Source organism: Eptesicus fuscus, chromosome 3, assembly GCF_027574615.1.
Source record: "Eptesicus fuscus isolate TK198812 chromosome 3, DD_ASM_mEF_20220401, whole genome shotgun sequence".
NCBI lineage: Eukaryota > Metazoa > Chordata > Mammalia > Chiroptera > Vespertilionidae > Eptesicus > Eptesicus fuscus.
The window spans coordinates 105,839,130-105,854,162 of NC_072475.1; the positions used below are offsets into that span (position 1 = coordinate 105,839,130).

At 39.0% G+C, this 15,033-nt stretch overlaps 1 protein-coding gene across 4 annotated transcripts in view; it reads right to left on the reverse strand.

The window, feature by feature from the left end:
- Positions 1 to 15,033, reverse strand: part of RNF13 (ring finger protein 13) — a 185,884-nt gene that overhangs the window by 45,009 nt on the left and 125,842 nt on the right. For all 4 annotated transcript variants that reach the window (XM_054714101.1, XM_054714102.1, XM_054714099.1 and 1 more), the window contains one exon: positions 1,276 to 1,381. In XM_054714101.1, coding sequence (XP_054570076.1) covers positions 1,276 to 1,381 — 106 coding nt within the window. The remainder of the gene's footprint in view (positions 1 to 1,275; positions 1,382 to 15,033) is intronic.

The following is a 15,033-nucleotide window of genomic DNA, read 5'->3' on the forward strand; positions in this document are numbered from 1 at the left end:
TGTTAACAAAAGGAGAAACTAGATGAGAAATATACAGGAGCTCTCTTCTTTGTGATTTTTCTGTAAATCTTATTGTTATTCCAAAATTAAGTTTATTGTAAAAAATCAATAATGTTCTTATAGCTTAGTAATAACTAATTAGAAAATGCAATTTCAAAAAAGTCTAACAAAAGACATGCAAAATATTTACAGGAAAATATTAAACTGATAGATATGAAAGACCTAAATAATTAAAAAGAAATACCACAGCAGCATAGGAAGACTAAACATTTCAAAGATACCATTTAATTTTTAAATTAATGTATAAACTAAATACAATACTAAACTCACTGGATGCTGATAGAAACATTCTTTATAAAAAAATGTTAGAACAGTGGGATTGTTTTATATTTTTGCAAGTCTCTTTTAATATCTATTTTGGTAGAATACAGAGGGATTCTCATATCTGCTTTTGTCTTCAATTTGTTTTCATAAGACATACCATATAGCCTCTAGAAACCTCCACTATAAACCCTGAGACTGACAGTGATAAAAGCAAAAATATCTTAGCATTATTATGAAAATGATTTTGACCCCGAAGACCCACTAAGAGTCCTGATGGGTAACCAATGTTTTGGTGGTTACCTCAAGCCCTCATACTATTTGTTATTTACATTTTAATATAAAATTTTTCAAACATAGAGAAAAATTTAAATAATTTTTATAAATAAATACCCATATGGCCACTACCTAGATTCTGCCACGAACATTTTACTAGGCTACTTTTTATCACATATCTATCCATCCTTCTATCTATCCATCAATAAACCCCTTTTTCTATTAATTTTTTACAAAGTTGGTTGCAGGTATCAGTGTACTTCCCCAAAATTACTTCACCATGTATATCATTACTTAGAATTTAATTTTTTTAAAAAAATTCTCTTTTCTTTTGAGGTAAAATTTACATAAAATGAAATGCACAAAATTTAACTATATAATTTGGTGAATCAGGCATTAGTATAACCCAAACTTCTCTCAAGAATCAGAACATGACTCACATGCCAAAAAGTTCCTTCATAGGTGTCCCAATAAATCCCTCGCCCCTCCCTAACCCTCCGGTAGCAATCACTGTTCTGATTTTTTTCTACCCAAATTATCTTTCCTTTTCCAGAACCAGTTATACAAATAGACTCACACAATATATACTTTTTAAAGCAAGGCTTCTATTACTCAATATAATGTTTCTTAGACCATCTATACTATTTTTTTAAAAGCACTTAAAATAAATTTACCTACCATGAAAATGACTATCAAGATGAGACAGATGCCCACTATGATAAGGAAGGGGATTAAGTAGTATTCCAGAGGAAGACTGAATTCTGGAACTAAGATAATGTGGCCCCTGGAAAAAAAGAGAATTAATACATTAGAAATATTAAGAGTTGCCAAATTATGATGTTAAAACCAAGGAAGGTGTTTTTTTTCTTTTTTTTAAAGCATTTGGATATTACAATTAAATCCACTGAACACATCTCATTTTCTAATATATAATTTCCAATAATTTAAGGAATGATTTTTTCATTTTTAAATCTATTTCACACATTTGGTCAAAATAATGTCAATATAATTAAAAGAAGCTTTTAGACTGGGTAGGGGAAATCAGCCAATCAATACTTACTGTTCTCCATCCTGAAAACATGTTACTTACTGAATTTAGTAACCTGGCAAAAGTATGAATATTTTACATGCAAAATCAGCATTAAAATAATGGCAATATCTCAGGTAGTATGTCAAGCACAAACCCCCACTCCAAACAAATTACTGTCCTATGGAGAAACTGAAGCCATCAATGGTGAAATTACACTCCTTCCTCCCTCTATGCTTTCATGAACTTGTTATACCAGAGGCAAATATCTACATTATCTGTGAGATATGGAATGGAAAACTGGTAGAGGAATTCAAAGGAGTTTTAGCTTCATCTCTATTCTCCATCTTCTCCACTGCATACATAACTGGGGAGGGGGGGGGGGTGAACAACACAACTTCATGAATATGTATGTTGTCAGGGGAAGGGTGGAGAATGCACATAACTTATATGCCCTATTCCCCCTTATTATGAACATATTGTTAGTTACTGTAATAATTACTATTATAAAAATCAGTAAGTACTCATGAAATAAAACTCATCAGAGTTGGCATACTATTTGTGTTGTGTGAGCAAATTTTGCACAACACCAAAATCCTGCATTAGAAAATAGCCTCAGTCTATGCACTGGGTAGTCATATGACTGATTTCTTCATTGTACTCCTGTGCTACTCGGCTAACATGGTGCTAGCAACACTACTTTGTTACCTACTGCTGGGTGATTTTTATAGGTAGTGAAGCCAGGTACTTCATAACTCAAGGATTAAATGCAAAACAAAAATTCTCAATTTGATTAAAAAAAAAAAGATTGACTTTTCCCCCCCATATAGAGATGCTTAGGACACTATAGTACTTAAGAAAAATAACATGAAAGCAAAATATTCTAAAGCAATTTTTAAGTCTTTATACTATTATTTTTTATACTCACATCAAAGACATTCTATCAAGCTTCACCAGAAACAAAAACAAACAGAAGAGATATCAGGAATTTCCCCCCAATAATTTAAATATTCTCCAAAACTTACTAAGACTGCTAGAATAAAAATAACTTTTTATTTCAATCAATTCCAACAGAATGCGGATGACAAAATAATGACATGCATTTTTTATGTCTTTACATAAAATACTGACGTGACTGATGGATCAGCAGTGTAAAAAAGAGAAAAGCAGGGACTGAGCCGCTCTATTTGATACCATCTCTTTCGCATGAGGTCAGCTCTGTAAGTAATGTCCTTGTTCTTGGCAAAAGACCTCTGGAACCACCCAAGCCAAAGCTGAGATGTGGTGTCAGCAGCGCCACTTTTAGGTATAAGAGCCTGTCCATGAGGTGATGATCCTGGGCACACCTCCCTTCCCGCACCCCCACCAAACTGCTATAAATTAACACCATTAAGGGTTTAGAAACCAGACTACTGCATATCCTAAATTCAACCCATCACAGCATCTAAATATATCAGCAATAGCAAAGCTTACATTTCTTATATTCTGTTATTTCTTCTTTAATATTAATAATTACAGCCTGAATTAGATAAGCACTGTCCTATGAGACAAGTCCCAGAGTTGCTCAAAAATGAATGGAACTGCTAGGTAACAAGAGTAAGCTAAATGAACAAAAGCAGGAAGACCCAATGAACAAGAAATTCAGAAACTATATTGGAAAGTTCCCATGTGTGTAACCACAGAAACATAATAGATTCCAGAATTTTCTAATGTTAACATTCATAGGTCTGTGCTCTAAATCTAATGTTCTATAACATGTCCTATTAATGCTTGTCTATTATATCTCAAAACATTTTAGTTTACTATCAAGATATACTGTAAGGAAGAGATTAAAAATGACAGTGAAGTAAGTGGATGCTACACTGACACACTTCCAGGACCAAATTAGAATTACAACTAAAATACAAAAAAAAAATCCTGAATAATCAACTGAAGACTAGCTGGAGAGATTACTGATAACCAAGGATGGAAAGCAGAGATCACATAGAGACTGGTAGGAAGGACAGAGATGCAAAAGGGTGGCCAGGCTCCCACAGACAGCAATTAAAGTTCAGGAGAGATATCTCAGCTGTGGGGGTTGCCACTGAGAACTCTGGGATGTAATCCTCAAGTATGGGCCCCCAGCAGAGAGTGCCAGATCTGAGAAAGTGCCCACATAACTCTGGCTGTAAAAACCAGCAGGGTTGTTGCCTGCCAGGGAGAGATGGCTGGAATGCAGGCACCCTCTTAAAGGGCAATGCACAAAATTCCATGTGCAGCCATTCACCTTGTGCTCTAGCAAAGGGAGGGTAGAATGGATAGGAGCTGTGTGAGCAGAAGCCAGGGTTGGGGCTCTAGGGTTAGAGCTCAGAAGACAGACACCCTGGTTCCTGATCTGAGACATTCCCTCATACTCTGAAGATCATCTTTCTTAGGCAGACATTTGCTATACAGGTGGTTTTTGCCTAGGACAGTGGTTGTTAGTCAACAGAGCCAAATATCAATAGTACTATTGAAATTTCTTTTGAGAGCCAAATTTTTTAACTTAAACTTCTTCTAACGCCACTTCTTCAAAATAGACTCACCCAGGCCATGGTATTTTGTGGAAGAGCCATACTCAAGGGGCCAAGGAGCTGCATGTGGCTCTCGAACCGCAGTTTGCCGACCCTGGGCCTAGGAGGAAGAAAACTGACCCATCCTATTGGAAAACAAATTGCCCCACAGTGTGGAGTTTACAAGGCCCATTAAGAGACAAAAGATAACAATTAGCCTCTAGGCAGAAGCAACTGCCCCACCCTATTGGAAAAACTCTAGCCACACCTGTGGATGAGTGCTTCAGGGCTACTCAAGATGGAATCCAATCAGTCTATAGACAGAGGCAGTCTCTGGAGGCTTTGATTCCTTGCCTGATCTAATTAGTCAGAAACAGCATTTGACACTGCACTGCACTAAAGATTGAGAGGCATAGAAGATGGACCTGATACATAGTCACAGACCCAAACAGGCAGCCAAAATTAGGAAACAAACAACCAACCAACCAAATAAACAAAAAAACCCTAATGAAAGAAAAAAAGAATTCTCCAGAAAAAGAGATAAATGAAATGGAGATAAGAAATTTATCTGATATAGAATTCAGAATAATGATGGTAAAGATGCTCAACAGCATGAGAAAATATCTAGTAACTGTGAAAAAAGGACAGTAAGAAATAAAGGATGAAATAGCACTAATAAACACTCTGGAGGGAATACACAGCATATTAGAGGATCAGTGAGTTAGAGGACAGAGTAGAAAAAAAATCAGAGAATCAAAAAGAAAAAACAATTAAAAAACAGAAGGACAGCTTAAGGGAAATGTAACAATATTCACATATTAGATGTGCCAAAAGAGGCAGAAAAATAAAAATGGATAGAGAATTTGTTTGAAGAAATAATGGTAGAAAACTTCCCTAACCCCATGGGGGGGAAAAAAAAAGTCACACTAGTTCAGGAGGCAAAGAGAACCCCAAGCAAGAAGAACCCAAAAAGGCCCATGCCCAGACACATTATAATTAAAATGCCAAAAGTTAAAGACAAAGAGAAAACCTTAAAGGCAGCAAGAGAAAAGCAAACTGTTATCTACAAAGACACTCCCATAAGGCTGACAACTGACTTCTCATCAGAAACTCTACAGGTCAGAAGGGAATGGCATGAAGTACTCAAGGTAATAGAAAGCAAGGATCCGAAACCAAGATTACTATATCCAACAAGGCTCTCATTCAGAATAGATGGTGAAATAAAGAGGTTCTCACAAAAGTAAAAAAAAAGGCTAAAGGAGTACATCACCAGCAAACCAGCAATAGAAGAAATGCAAATGCTATAATGAAAAGAAGAAACAAAGAGAAAAACCTAGGCATACAGAATTAAAATGGCAATATGTAAGTATCAATAATAACTGTAAATGTAAATGGATTAAATGCTCCAATCAAAAGACATAGGGTAGCTGAATGGATACAAAGACATGACCCAACTATATGCTGTCTACAAGAAACCCACCTCACAACTAAAGACTCATACAGGATGAGAGTGAAAGACATGGAAAAAAAAGTTTCCATGCAAATGGAAAAGAAAGAGAAGATGGAGTAGCAAATCTCATATCTGACAGAATAGACTTCAAAATGAAGGTCATCAAAAGGGACAACAAAGGTCACTATAGAATACTAAAGGGGTAAATCCAACTAGAGATTATAACCCTGGTAAAATATATGCACCCAATATAAGAGCACCTAAATATATAAAAAAATTCTAGAGGACTTTAAGTGAGAGATCAACAACAATACAGTCATAGTAGGGGACCTTAACACCCTACTGACTTCACTGGAAAGATCTTACAGACAAAATATTAATAAGGAAACAGTGACTCTAAAGGACAAATGGATTTAACTGACATTTATATAACATTTCACCCCAAAGCTGCAGAATATACATTCTTCTCAAGTGCACAAAGATCATTCACAAAGATAGACCACATGTTAGGAACCAAACAAGTCTCTGCAAGTTCAAGAAAATTTAAATCATGTTAAGCATCTTCTCAGATCACAATGAAATGAAATTAGAAATCAACTAGAGTACAAACACCCCCAAAACATTCAAACACACAGAGGCAAATATGATGTTATTATACAACTAGAGGCCCGATGCATGAAGATTCATGAAAAAATGGGCCTTCCTTCCCCTGGATACTGGCACCGCCTTCGCTCTGGCCCAGAGCCACATTTCCACTCTGGCCTGGAGTCGCCTTTCCGTTCCAGCCCGGAGCTGCCTTTCCTCCCTCCCACGCTGCCCAGAGGCCTGGAGCGGCTGGGGTGGTGCAGAACGCCTGTGTCGTCGCCATGGCGACGTTGTCCTACCTGCCCCCAGCCGCTCGGCACCTGCGTATGCAAATTAACCCACCATCTTTGTTGGGTTAATTTGCTTACTCACTCCTGACTGGCTGGTAGGCATTGCGAAGATATGGTCAATTAGCATGTTACTCTTTTATTAGGTAGATGAATGGGTTAACAATGAGATCAAGAAAGAAATCAAAACCTTCCTGGAAACCAATGAAAATGAACACACAACAACCTAAAATCTCTGGGACACAGGAAAAGCAGTCCTGAGAGGGAAGTTCATAGCACTACAGGCCTACCTCAAAAAACAAGAAAAATTAATAGTAAACTATTTAACCCTACAACTTAAAGAATTAGAAAGAGAACAACAAGAAAAGCCCAGAGTAAGTAGAAGGAAGGATACAATAAAGAGCATAAATAAATGACACTAAAAATAATCAATGAAACCAAGAGCTGATTCTTTGACAAGATAAACCAGATTGATGAACTGTTAGCCAGACTAGTCAAGAAACAAAGAGAGAGTAGCCAAATAAATAAAATCAGAAACAAACGCAATAAAGTAACCACTGACACCACAGAAATACAGAGGATTTAATAAAATACTATGAACAACTATATACCAACAAACTGTCAACGTGGATGAAATGGACAAATTTCTAGGAAAATACAATTTATAAAACTGAATCAAAAAAGAATCATTAAACTTGAATAGGCCAATAACAACTGATGAAATTGAAACAGTAATAAAAGAACTCCCAGCAAACAAAAGCCCAGGTCCAGGTGGCTTCACAGGGGAGTTTTAGCAAACATTCAAAGAAGAACTACCACCTATACTCCTCAAACTACATCAAAAATTCTAGGAGGAAAGAACACTTCCAAGCTGGTTTTATGAGGCCAGCATTATCCTAACCCCAAAAACAAATAAAAACACTACAAAGAAAGAGACTTACAGGGCAATATCCCTGATGAACATAGACGCTAAAACCTTAAAAAAAAAAAATCCTTAACAAAATATTAGCAAATGAGATCAAGCAATATATTAAAAAGATCATACCCCATGACCCTGTTGGATTTATTCCAGGGATGCAAGGCTGGTACAATATTTGCAAATCAATAGACATGATACATCACATAAACAAACTGCAAGACAAAAATCACATGATCATATCAACAGAAGCAGAAAAAGCATTCAACAAAATCCAGCACCATTTTTGATAAAAATTTTCAGCAAAGTGGAACAGAGGGAGCATATCTCAACATGATAAAGGCCACATATGACAAATGGACAGCCAACATCATACTGAAAGAACAAAAACTAATACCATTTCCCCAAAGAACAGGAACAAGAGAGAGAGGTCCACTTCCCCCCTCTTGTTCAGCATAGTACTGGAAGTCCTAGTCACAACAACCAGACAAGAAGAAATAAAGGGCATCAAAATTGGAAAGGAGGAAGTACAAGTCTCATTATTCACAGATGACATGATATTGTAAATAGAAAACCCTAAAGACTCCACCAAAAAAATTACTAGATTTAATTTGGCAATGTAGCAGGATACAAAATCAACACCCCAAAATCAATGGCTTTTTTATACAATTACTAGAGGCCTAGTGCACGAATTCGTGCACGGGTGGGGTCCACTGGCCCGGCCCCAATCGGGGTGAATCAGGGCTGGGCCTGTTGGGAGGAGATGGCAGGAGGTTGGACGGCCAGCCCGCCGTGATCAAGGCTGATCAGGCCCAAGCCAGCTGGTGGGAGGGGCCACAGGCAATTGGCCAGTGGGCCATGTCCCCTGATTGGGGTTGAGGGGCCGATTGGGGGAAGGGTCAGCCATAGGGAGGGGCTGTGGGTAGTGCGTCGGCCAGCCCCACCCCCGAATGGGGTAGGGGGTGCTGATCAGGGGCCAGCAGCCTGGGGGAGGAGTCATGGGTGGTTGGCTAGCCGGCCCTACCCCTGATCAGGGTTGGGGGACTGATCTGGGGTGGGACCAGGCAGGGGAGGGGCTGCAGGCCGATCAGGGTGGTGGGGGCCTATTCGGGGAGGGCCTGCTGGGGGGAGGGGCTTCAGGAGGGTGGCTGCCAGCCCCATCCCCTATTGGAGTGGGAGGGGCATTCATGAGCGGGGCTGGGAAGGGGGAGAGGCTGCAGGCCGACCAGGATGGTGGGGACCCATCGGGGGCAGGGCCAGTGGGGGAGGGTTGCAGTAGGTTCACCGGCTGGCCCCACCCCCTCTTGGGGTGGGGGGGGGGGGCGATCAGAGGTGGGCCGGCCAGAAGGAGGGGTGGCGGGCCGATTGGGGGCTGGGCTGGTGGAGAGTAAGGAGGTGGGGTGTTTGGCTGGCTGGCCCTGCCCTTGATCAGGTTGGGAGAGTCCGGTAGTGGAGGAAAATCATTTGGGCAAAAAATGAAATAGGATCCCAAGTCAAATTTATAGAAAAGATTCCTTTATTAACTTTTGGTCGAGAATATGTTTGTATATTTTCAGAAAACAACTCCGAGACCATGTGGATTCCGGCAACAGAGAGGAATCGACAGGACTACTCCAGCCATGAAGACAGAAAAGAAGCAGTCCAGTGATGGAAGACCCTGACGTCGCCTTGCCATACTAGCAGTCAGCAGCTATGCATCACTGCAGGTTGCCCAGGACCAAACCAGAGAGAGTCGGACCTGTATTACCACCATTTTTCCACCATCCAGAACTGAAATATCATTGATGACATGTGCACATAAGGAACTGTTTGACATTGAAATTGGGTCTCAAAAGAACTGTTGGCCCAGAAAGAAACTCACTACAGACTGATTCATTTGCCTTTCAGCATAACCATTATTGCTTGTCTCATTTTCGGTTCTTGTAAGTGTATTTCTAGTATCACATGAGCTCACTCATCTACGGGAAATGATGAACAACATAGACTGATGAACAAGAACAGACCCAGAAACAAGGAGGCACGGATCAGACTGTCGGGCCCCAGAGGGAAGATTGGGGAGGGTGGGGATATAGGGGAGAGATCAACCAAAGGACTTGTGTGCATGCATATGAGCCTAACCAGCGGTTAAGGACAACAGGGGGGTGGGGGCATGTGTGGGGAGGGGGGTGGGATGGGAATGCGGGGATGAGGACAAATATGTGATACCTCAATCAATAAAGAAATTTAAATAAATAAATTAATTAATTAAAAATAAATTAAATAAATAGAGTCCGGTAGTGGGCAGTACTTATTAAAGGATACTTTTGAGAACAGTAACTGGGAAGAATGGCAAAAGAGCAGGTTTGAACAGAGGAATAAATAAAGCTGCAATGCTGGCCAGGGATCAGCCTCAGATAACCACATAGAGAGCTCTTGGGTCAATGGGGAAAAAGAGACGTATGTACCTGATTGGGCCAGTTTGCTGGCCACAGTGAGCGTCATAGCGACCAGTTGGTACAGCGTTACAGTCGCTGGCTTTTTATATATATGGAGGCCCGGTGCACGAAATTCGTGCACTAGAGGGGGGTCCCTCAGCCCGGCCTGCCCCTTCTCACAGTCCAGGAACCCTCAGGGGATGTCCTACTGATGGCTTAGGCCGCAGTCTGGCCTCCCTCTGCGGGAGGCGACCGGCTAATCAGAGGAAGGCACTGCCCCCATCACTCCCTCACTGCTGCTGCCTCTGGCCTCCCTTTGCTGGAGGCAACCTTGTGATCAGGGGAAGGCGACGCCCCCATATCACACTTGCTGCTGCCACTGCCGGCCGCAAGGCTGCCTGAGCCTTGGCCATCTCAGCCTCTGCAGCTTGCCTGAACATTGCCTGGCAGGGTGGATGGGCAGAAGGTAATGAACCAAAGAATTTATATATATGCATAACCCCATGGGCACAAATAGGGTGGTGAAAGCCTGAGGTGGGGGGTGGGGGCAGACTGGAGGGGGTCAATGGGGGAAAAAGGGAGCCATATGTAATACTTTCAACAATAAACATTTTTAAATTTTAAATAAAGATATACTGTGAAAATTTTTAAAGGATCTATAATTGATAGAAGGTTTTACGCATCTTAAATCAAAAGCCAAATGCACATTCAAGATATACTTTTTCTTAACGAAATTGCTAAAGGTGGGAGGGTGACATTGATGGTGATATATGATGGAGAACTACAACAGAATATCAGTCCTCCAGCTTTATTGCTATTTCCTCTGTCTGTCCAATCTCCCACAGCTGAGCCTGCAGATTCATCTCTGTCTCATTCATCTCAGATCAATTTGTATTTGAAAAAATATTCAAACAGCTTTAGTATCTTACCACATGACCTCCATGTCTACCCATAAACAGAACACAGCCCATGAACTCTGCAGCTGAGATTTGCTCAAATAGTATCTTGTTCTCATTTCAATGATTTTCCAAGCTAATTTCACACCAGGTGTCTCGGCCTCAACTTATAATAATAATCACTCTAATTTCCCAATCCCTCTGCTGACACATGAGATATTGCCTTATTGTCTGTTTTCATATCCACCCCCACCATTTCATTTCAAAGAGCTATAGCCAAACTACTAAGCCCCAATGGATGTACAACCACACACCAAAGCCATCCTTCCTAGAAACCGATTTCCAGGCAAGGACCTGTGATCAGCCCCACTGCTGGGCACCCTTGGTATTGCAGATGACTACTTGCTTGAGCTTGCCCCTTTCAGACAAAGCTCACAACCTCCTCACCAACATCCTACAATCCCTACTAGACAGGCCCACTGCTCAGTTGTGTCCACACTTGTGGCACACCCTGTTCTGCTGCCAGCACAGTGCTCTGTCTTGCTGAAGAATCCTGAGATGGCACAACAGCAATTTAATTTCGCCAGCATTTATTGAATGTGCTGTCATAGTTCCTGATGCTAGGGAAAAAATATGAAAATTTAAAGTCTATAAATATGAGAGAGAAGATGGAGAGTTTAGAGTCAAAAGGAACAGGGTTCTTTATTCTCACCCCTGATTTTCAAAAGAGAAAATAGGTCCATGAGGTTAAATGATTCCCTAAAAGCCATACCCCCAACAATATCTCCAATACATCTTGCTACTCACTAGGATCGAAAATAATTCTTTCCAGTGCCCACAATTATCAAAAGTTGTGAGTCATCCAATATATTATCTATCCTACTAAAAAGTTACTAGATGAGTTTAATTTTTAAAAAGACCAAAATAAACAAAGGACATCAGTCTATAAAAATGTTCCCTATGAATAAAGAAATGCTAATTTAACCAATGAATTTTCTTATCATAATGATAACTAATCAAAAAGATAGATAATATATATTATTGGCAAATGTTGAAGAAAACACTGGCTTTACTAAAATTTTGGTGGAAACATAACTGGTTCACATTTTTTGGAGGGCAATAAGATAATTATTAAGTTGTTAATACTCCAGCAATTGCACTTGCAGGTGCTTTTGATGAATAAACATTTGAACAATTGCACATGATGTATGATCAAGGATGTTGTCATAGTACTCTGTAAAACAGACAAAATTGACTGCCTGGCTAGTGTTGCACAGTGGTTATGCATCGAGCAATGAACTAGGAAGTCCCAGTTCATTTTCAGGTCAGGGCACATGCCTGGGGTTGCAGGCTCCATCCCCAGTTGGGGTTGTGCAGCAGGCAGCCAATCAATGATTCTGTCTCTCCCTCTCCTGTCCTCTTTCTGAAATCAGTAAGGACATACTTTAAAAAAGACATGAAATGGAATAACATCTGCATCAGAGGGGGAACAGCGGGGGAAGGAAACGAGCAAAGGATAGAAAACCTGTTTGAAGAAATAGTGACAGAAAACTTAACTAACCTGGTGAAGGAAGAAAGCCACACAATTTCAGGAAGTGTAGAGGGTACCAGTAAAGATGAACCCAAAGAGACCACTCTGAGGCACATCATAATTAAAATGGGAAACGTTAAAGACAAAGAGAAAATCTTAAGAGCAGCAAGAGAGAGGCAGTCAGTGACCTACAAGGGAGCTTCCATAAGGCCGTTAGCTGATTTCTTAAAAGAAACACTATAGGCCAGAAGGGAAGGTCAAGAAATATTTAAAGCAATGAAAAGGGTGTACAACCAAGACTACTCTATCCAGCAAGGCTATCATTCAAAATTGAAAGTGAAATAAAGAGCTTCCAAGACAAAAAAGGCAAAAGGAGTTTATCACCACCAAACCTGCAATGCAAGAAATGTTAAAGGAATTGCAATAAGAAGAAAGAGAGGAACATAGCTATAATGAAAAAAATTGGCAATAAATAAGTACATATCAATAATAACCTTTAATGTAAATGAATTACATGCTCCAGTCAAAAGACATAGAGATAGCTAAATGGATAAGAAAACATAACCCATAGATATACTATCTACAAGAGACCCCCTCAGAACAAAATATTCACACGGGATGAAAATGAAGGGATAGAAATAACCTTTCCATGAAAATGGAAACAAAACAAAAAAGAAAAAAGCAGATGTGGCAATACTTATATCTGACAAAATAGACTTCAAGGCAAAGGGCATAACAGGAAGTGAAGAAGGCCACTACATAATATTAAAGGGATAGATCCAACAAGAGGATATAACCCTGGTAAATATTTATGCACCCAATATAGGAGCACATAAATAAAAAAATAAAATTTCTAGAGGGCTTTAAGGGAGAGATCAACAGCAATACAGTCATAGTAGGGGACTTTTAACACCCCACGGACATCACTGGATAGTCAGTCTTACAGTCAAAAAATCAACAAGGAAACAGTGACCTTAAATAACACATTAGATCAGATGGAATGAATTCATATTTACAAAACATTTTGCCCAAAGATGCAGAAAATACATTCTTCTCAAGTACACATGAGATATTTACCAAGACAGACCACATGTTAGGACACAAACTAAGTCTCTACAAGTTCAAGTAGATTGAAATCATATCAACCAACTTCTCGGATCACAATGACATGAAACTAGAAACCAACTACAATAAAAACACTAAAAAAATTCAAACACATGGAAGCTAAATAACATATTAAACAATGAATGGATGGGTTACTAATGACATCAAACAAGAAATCAAAAACTTCCCGGAAACAAACAAAAGTGAACTCAAAATCTATGGGACACAGCAAAAGCAGTCTGGAGAGAAAAATTCATAGCATGCAGGCCTACCTTAAGAAACAATAAAAAGCTCTAATAAACTATCTAAACCTACAACTAAAAGAATTAGAAAATAGCAAGAAAAGACCAACATAAGTAGAAGGTAGGAAATAATAAAGAGCAGAGCATAAATAAGTGGCATAGAGACTAAAAAAAAAACAAAAACAAACAAAAAAAATCAATGAAACCAAGAGCTTGCTCTTTGAAAAGCGAAACAAGATTGATGAACCTTTAGCCAGACTCAAGAAACAAAGAGAGAGGGCTCAAATAAATAAAATCAGAAATGAAAGAGGCACAGTTACAACTAACACCACAGAAATACAAAAGATTGTAAGAAGATACTATTAACATCTATTTGCCAACAAACTGGACAATCTGGGGAAAAAAGGACAAATTCCTGGAAAGATACAGTCTTCCCAAAATCAATCAAGAGAAATAAAGAAAAAGAAACCTGGATAGACCAATAAAAATAATTAAATTGAAATGTTAATAATAATAATAAAAAAAAACCTCCTAGCAAACAAAAGCTCTGGTCCAGACAGCTTCCCAGTGGAGTTTCACCAAACATTCAAAGAAGAATTAACACCTACCCCTTCTCAAACTATTCCATAACATTCAAGAGGAAGAAAGACTTCCAAGATCTTTTTACCAGGCCAACATCATCCTAATTCCAAAACTAGATAAAGACACTACAAAGAAAGAGAATTACAGGCCAATATCCCTGATGAACATAGATGCTAAAATCCTCAACAAAATATTACAAATTGAATCCAGCAATACATTAAAAAGATCATACCCAATGACCAACTGGGATTTATTCCAGGGAAGCCAGGCTGGTACAATATCCATAAATCAATAAATGTGATACATCATATGAACAAAATGAAGGATAAAAATCACATAATCATATCAATAGACACAGAAAAAGCATTAGAAAAATCACAGCTCACATTTTTTATAAAAACTCTCGGCAAAGTGGGAATAGAGGAAATATATCTCCACAGAATAAAGGCTATATATAACAAACCTACAGCGAACATAATACTCAATGGGCAAAAACTAAAACCATTTCCCCATAAGAACAGGAAGACAGGAATGTCCACTTTCAAAGCTCTTATTCAACATAGAACTGGAAGTCCTAGCCATAGTAATCAGACAAGAAGAAAGAATAAAAGGCATCCAAATCGAAAAGGAGGAAGTCAAACTCTCATTATTTACAGATTACATAAAATTGTACATAGAAAGATTCCACAAAAAGACTGCTATATTAAAAATGAATTTGGCAAACTGGCAGGATATAAAATTAACATTCAGAAATCTATGGCATTTTTATACACCAATAATGAATTCCCAGAAAGAGAAACTAAGAAAATAATCAAATTTATATTGCTACAACAAAAAAGGTACCTAGGAGTAAAATCATCCGTGGAGGTTA